At 45.5% G+C, this 5908-nt stretch overlaps 1 protein-coding gene across 1 annotated transcript; it reads right to left on the bottom strand.

Annotated features, from left to right (window-relative positions):
• Window positions 1–1099: 1099 nt before the first annotated feature.
• On the bottom strand, window positions 1100–3325 carry SARC_10919 (hypothetical protein; the record flags this gene model as incomplete). The annotated part of the gene is made up of 2 exons (XM_014295015.1): window positions 1100–1795; window positions 3038–3325. Coding segments are annotated over 2 exons (483 nt in total), but the record flags the coding sequence as incomplete, so codon positions are not given.
• Window positions 3326–5908: the final 2583 nt, after the last annotated feature.

The following is a 5908-nucleotide window of genomic DNA, read 5'->3' as shown; positions in this document are numbered from 1 at the left end:
CGAATCATATAAACAAATACAGACCAAGGTTGTCGCAGGAATTTGCTTGTTTGATTTATGTATTGATCTTGTTTTGTTTTTTGTTTAAAAAATAACAAAACAAGAAAAACCACTTTTTTTTTGAAGCTATTTTTATAGCCCTCATTTTCATAGCCCTCTAAAATTGAACACCATTTAGTTTAAAAAAAAATAGGGTGTTTCAAAAAACAAAAAACAAAAAAAACTTAAAATATACATACTTTAGAAGGGCAAGGTTGGCCCACGCACCCAAACTGTAGGTGCAAGACCACACTATTTGGGCACCTCATCGAGTGTCATAGACCCGTTGTTGAACCTGCTCGTATCAAGCATAAACTGTGTGATAGTTCATCTATTGGCACTACCTCACCTTTCACTCACATCTATATCCTAAGTTCTGCACTCTCCTCTGCGCTCAATACTTCATGCGTGTACCTATACACTTCACATAACCGTTTTTGGTTGTCAACTACTGATTGACAGTACAACTCTGAATAGCAGATACCTACTGCCCTTCCGCATGGTCCCCTCATTTGCTGTGTTTGCACGCCCTAGAAGTATTTACTGCAATGTGTTGAACCGAGCTCGTATTTTAAGGTGCGTTCACATAGACACTGGTGTCGTTTATTTATGCAAGATGCAGTTTTGCCTTCCATCAGAATTTTATAAACCCTAGAGCCCAACCTAGCACCACCGATATAACCATAGCACGAGGCATGTACCAAAGGATCATGTCTGCCATATTCTTGATGGCATTGATTCATCACAGGGAGAGCCAAACAAGACACTATCCTCTCATCCAACGTGGCAGCATTCATCTCGTCGAACTGTGTTATACGTAACGCACCCACCTCATGTAAACTGCATCTACACTCCTTACTAGTACCACGAAGAAGGTCTATTTCGGGCATCATTCCCTTGTCTATTTCATCTACCATGGACTTAAGGTTGTTAGTATGTGGTTACCCATTCCGTCGAACGTTGTCATCCTTCCCCTGTCCCTTCTCATCGAATGTAAAGAGTCTTATACATCCATACTCGCACGCATTGCTGTTGTCTGATAATAGGACAAAGTAGTGTCCCTCCTCTCGTCCAGGGGTGCATGCCCATTGCCTTAGGTGTCGTCCCCCATCTACAACCATTGACCATTAATTATGGGGTCACCTTTGCCCTTCTCATCGAACATAAAGTGTCTTATACATCCATACTCTCACGCATTGCTGTTGTCTTACAATAGGACAAAGTAGGTCCCTCCTCTCGTCCAGGGGTGCATGTCCATTGTCTTAGGTGTGGTTCCCCATCTTTATCCATTAACAATTATTGGGCCACTTTTGCCCTTCTTCTCGCACGTCAGCTGTCAACTATACAGTTCCGCTTGTGAATGATCCCTCTCACACAAAATCCCAACACATGTCTATCCTCTCGGTCAACGGTGAGTGTACGGTGTCTGTGTATCGTTGCTCTACTCATCGAACGAGATGGTCTCTCCCTCGCCCTTCCATCGGATGCGAAGGGATTGCTACACATCAACCCCCTCCACACGCACTCACACACTCACGCTCAAACACACTCACACTCACACTCACGCCGTCATAATCGCGCGTATCACATCTATCCTCTCGTCTAACGGGGCGTGTGTGGTGTCGCGAGTGTCGTTGCCCCATTCATCGAATGTGGTGATGCTCGTGATCCTGTTCTCATCCGTCACCTGAGGACACTGAGCGTCTCTGATGCGTTGACGCTGCTGTATGTTTAGTGCTTGCACGCGCTCGAAGCGCTGGGGGGGGTTAAAGTGTACGGAATGGAATAGACGGGGTTGGTGAATGGGGAGAAATGGACTGACTGACAACTGGTATAATTGCACGGAATGCAAGAGACGGAATGATGGATGGGTACAAGAGGATTGATGGAGAGCTAGTATACGAGTAATAGGTCATGGTGATATAGTACTAGGTATAGTACTAGGTATAGTGTTATTGTACCAGGTATAGTGTTATACTATGGATCAGAAGTAGTGTACGGTGGAGATATCTTGGATAACTATATCCCCCCCATATATATATATATATATATATGTAAGAGCATCTGCACCAACTGGGCCCCAAGCACATCGACTACATACATAGATAAGAACTAAATAGAACAACCATCACACACGTAGCTGTAAAGGTAGGACGCATGTGCTACTACACATCCATCTGTATAAAGACAGGACATGAGCCCTAGAACTGACTGAGACGATTGCAAGTGACCGGTACGATTGCACACTTAAAAGAGAAGAAAATGCCACATCAAGCGTACCTCCGTAGCACCGTTAATACACATACTAACCCCCCCCCTCAAAAATAATAAAACAGTCGCAGAAATGGGTATCGAAGCTCAGTCACTTTTCTGGCCATGCATGCAAAAAAAAAAACAACGAGCACACGAACGACTACATCGATAAACAACAAGCACATGAAAACCCTACATCAATAAACAACAAGCACATGAAAATATATTCATGGACGCGTAAGGTTACGGCTGTGGTGCATCGCGCTGCCCTGTAACGACCATATGACACGTTAGTACATCTCCCACCTCACAGCAACCACCCCATGCAACACCTTTCTCGTAACACAAGTAATCATGTGCAAGCGTACAGATTTAAAACAGGCTGCGTACGATATTTTATATTCAAACAGGCTACACACGATATTCAAACAGTGCGCATGCTGTATAATAACCATCACATGCAATACCTTTCCCATAACACATCCTATACATGTGCACGTGTACAGACAGGCTACACACGATATTCAAACAGGCTGCGCATGCTGTATAATAACCATCACATATAATACCTTTCCCATAACACATCCTATACATGTGCACGTGTACAGACATTCAAACAATCTGCGCATGCTGTATAATCCATAACTCCCATAATACTAGATATACAGCATGTGCCCCCGTACCAACATCCACATGGTAGCCAATATATCCCCAGGCGACATGCCACCCCCCCCAATGCTCTCACCTCGATACCCGCCTGGGCCATTGCCTTAGAGTACCGTGCCGCCCCCTCATCCGCACGCTTCTCCTTATACCGCTCCATGTACAAGTTCAGATACGACCACATGGCGTATACCTGCGCCCCCGCTAACACCTGCAGGGCTATGAGAGGCCTGAGCTTCATGCTAGCCCACACAGCATCGACCGCCTTGTAGCACACGGGCAAGGACAAGGCCGTCACAGGGCCGGTGGTGACGGTGTCGAGGTTGATGATATGTTGTAGTTCATGGGCGGCTTGGAATAGCGCTTGTTTCTGCACAGTACGGTGGGGGAGGGATAAGGTACACGTTTAGGGTTTAGGGTATAAGGTTTAGGGTTTAGGGTATAAGGTTTAGGGATTAGGGATAAGGGATAAGGTTTAGGGTAGAGGGTATAAGGTATAGGGACTAGGGTTCTGTTGGGGTTCTGTTGCCTTGTGCCTCAGAGGCGGGGTCATTCACGCGCAGGCGCCATTGGGGTGCTCTGGTAGTTGGTGGTGTGCTACAGCTTATGAGCTGGTTGGAACACCTCACGAAAGTGGCTGGTACAACACGGTAGGGATGAAAACAGTCCAGGGGCTTGGGTTAGGGAGTAGATAGGAGGGTTGTGGGAAGGCTTTTTCTGAGGGAAAAATGTGGCATTCTCACGCACACACTTGATGAGATTGTGAGTAGCTTTAAGGGTGTAGTAAGTAGCTTTAAGGGTATAGTAGTTGGCTTTAAGGGCACAGTAGACAGCGATAAAGGTAAAGTAGATAGCTTTGACACGCACACTTGTGGGGACCAGCACCCGACTATGTGAATATGATTTCACACCGGAGAGACGCCCTGGTGAAGGAACACACAGCCGAGTGCCAAAGTGAAGCTCAACCCCTACAAACCCTGCGCTTGAGAATGGGACCAATACTCATACCTACAACTACAAATAGAGACCACCCCACTCACCTTGGTGACTAGAAAGTACTCGTTGGCCTGGGTACTCATACCTACGACTCCCAATAGAGACCACTCCACTCACCTTGGTGAGCAGAAAGTAGTCGTTGGCATGGGCACTCATATCTACAACCACGAATAGAGACCACCCCACTCACCTTGGTGAACAGAAAGTACTCGTTGGCATGGGTACTCATACCTACGACTACGAATAGAGACCACTCCACTCACTTTGGCGAGCAGAAAGTACTTATTGGCATGGGTACTCATACCTACAACTATGAATAGAGACCACCCCACTCACCTTGGTGAACATAAAGTACTCGTTGGCAAGGGTACTCTTACCTACGACTACAAATAGAGACCACTCCACTCACCTTGGTGAACAGAAAGTACTCGTTGGCATGGGTACTCATACCTACGACTACAAATAGTGACCACTCCACTAACCTTGGTGAACAGAAAGTACTCGTTAGCCTGGGTGTTTGCGTCCGTAGGCTGTGCGGCCTCGCCTATGACGAGCAAACGGTTTATCGGCACCCCTGGCGCCTGCAAGTGGAGGTAGTGTGTTTCACAGGTGTTATAGCTGGACTACGTGGTAGTGGTTAAGACCACGGTACTAGTATCGAATGAGGGCAGTAGGTGAATTTAAAATAGGGATTTGATCTAGCGCTGGCACCTGTTATATGTGGACGGTATGTAGGTATATCTATATGTGTGTACAGGGTAGGTATGTAGGTATATCTATATGTGTGGACAGTACAGGTATGTAGGTATATCTATTTGTGTGCACAGGGTATAACTATATATGTACACAGGATAAGCTAGTGGTTTTTTGTATACAGATGAGCTCCGGTGTTGAATTAACTTTTCTTCGTTGTTTGTACCGTAGGCTCTTTGTATACTCGAAGCATCACGTGTTAAGCTCCGAGTCTGATAATTCTGTTCTGTGAGTGTCATAGTACTAGAGTCAGGCGACTATTCGCGAGTGCATTTTATATCTATAGGCGCCCCTGTGGTTACGGGGAGAGTGGTTCACTGCAGTGATGAACCACGAAGAAGCCCATACTTTCCATCTATTCACATAGCAATGACACTGTTGGATTCTTGGATCTAGATACCATACCCGATAAGGAATGGAATATGTAGACCACTTTCAGTAGATATAGCAGACAGTTTTGTATATATACATACAACTGTGACAATTTTACAGTTTGTTAACGCAGCATTTGGCAATTAACAAGCCTGTATTACCACCAGCCTATCCACACACATAAGAGAGCACAATTCCTTATGTATATACTCACACACACACCAACCCCTTTCTACACATGCACGCTCATCACTTCCTTCAGATACCTACCACCGTAGCCATGGGCAGTCTGATTACTGCCCCGGTGGGCAGGGCTGTGTGGCCACTACACGAAGCAGAGAACAGGCCAGTGCTGCCAATGACACGCAGGTTATTGACCCGCTTGACACCCCGCCTCTCGGCCATACGTCGGATATCGGCCTCTAGCGGGTGTGGCTTCTCAGCTGTTAAAATAACGGGGTATAATATGGCAATTGCGAGGGTCTGAGTATATGTTGGTGAGATCTTTGTTTCCAACATACGGTCATTGTTGAGATCCTTCGAGGTGCCTCGCTCGGATTTGTCTTGAACATTATGAACTATCGATCGAGGGTTGTGTACTATCATGGGTTTGCCCTACATATTCTTATATAGAAAAACACATTCTGTATACATATTCATATATAGTAATACAAATTCTGTGTACATATTCATCAATAGGAATACAGATTCCGTGTACATATGCGCAGAAACTTTGTGGCGTGACCTAAATCTTGTTTCTGAGTATCACCTCTCACCTGTTTGTTCGACAGTTCAATATTAAAACAGAGATGGTTGAGAATACACAAGCAAT

Source organism: Sphaeroforma arctica (genome assembly GCF_001186125.1).
Source record: "Sphaeroforma arctica JP610 unplaced genomic scaffold supercont1.1442, whole genome shotgun sequence".
Lineage (NCBI taxonomy): Eukaryota > Ichthyosporea > Ichthyophonida > Sphaeroforma > Sphaeroforma arctica.
The sequence above is the reverse complement of the archived record's forward strand: the minus strand, read 5'-3'. Positions and strand labels throughout refer to the sequence as shown.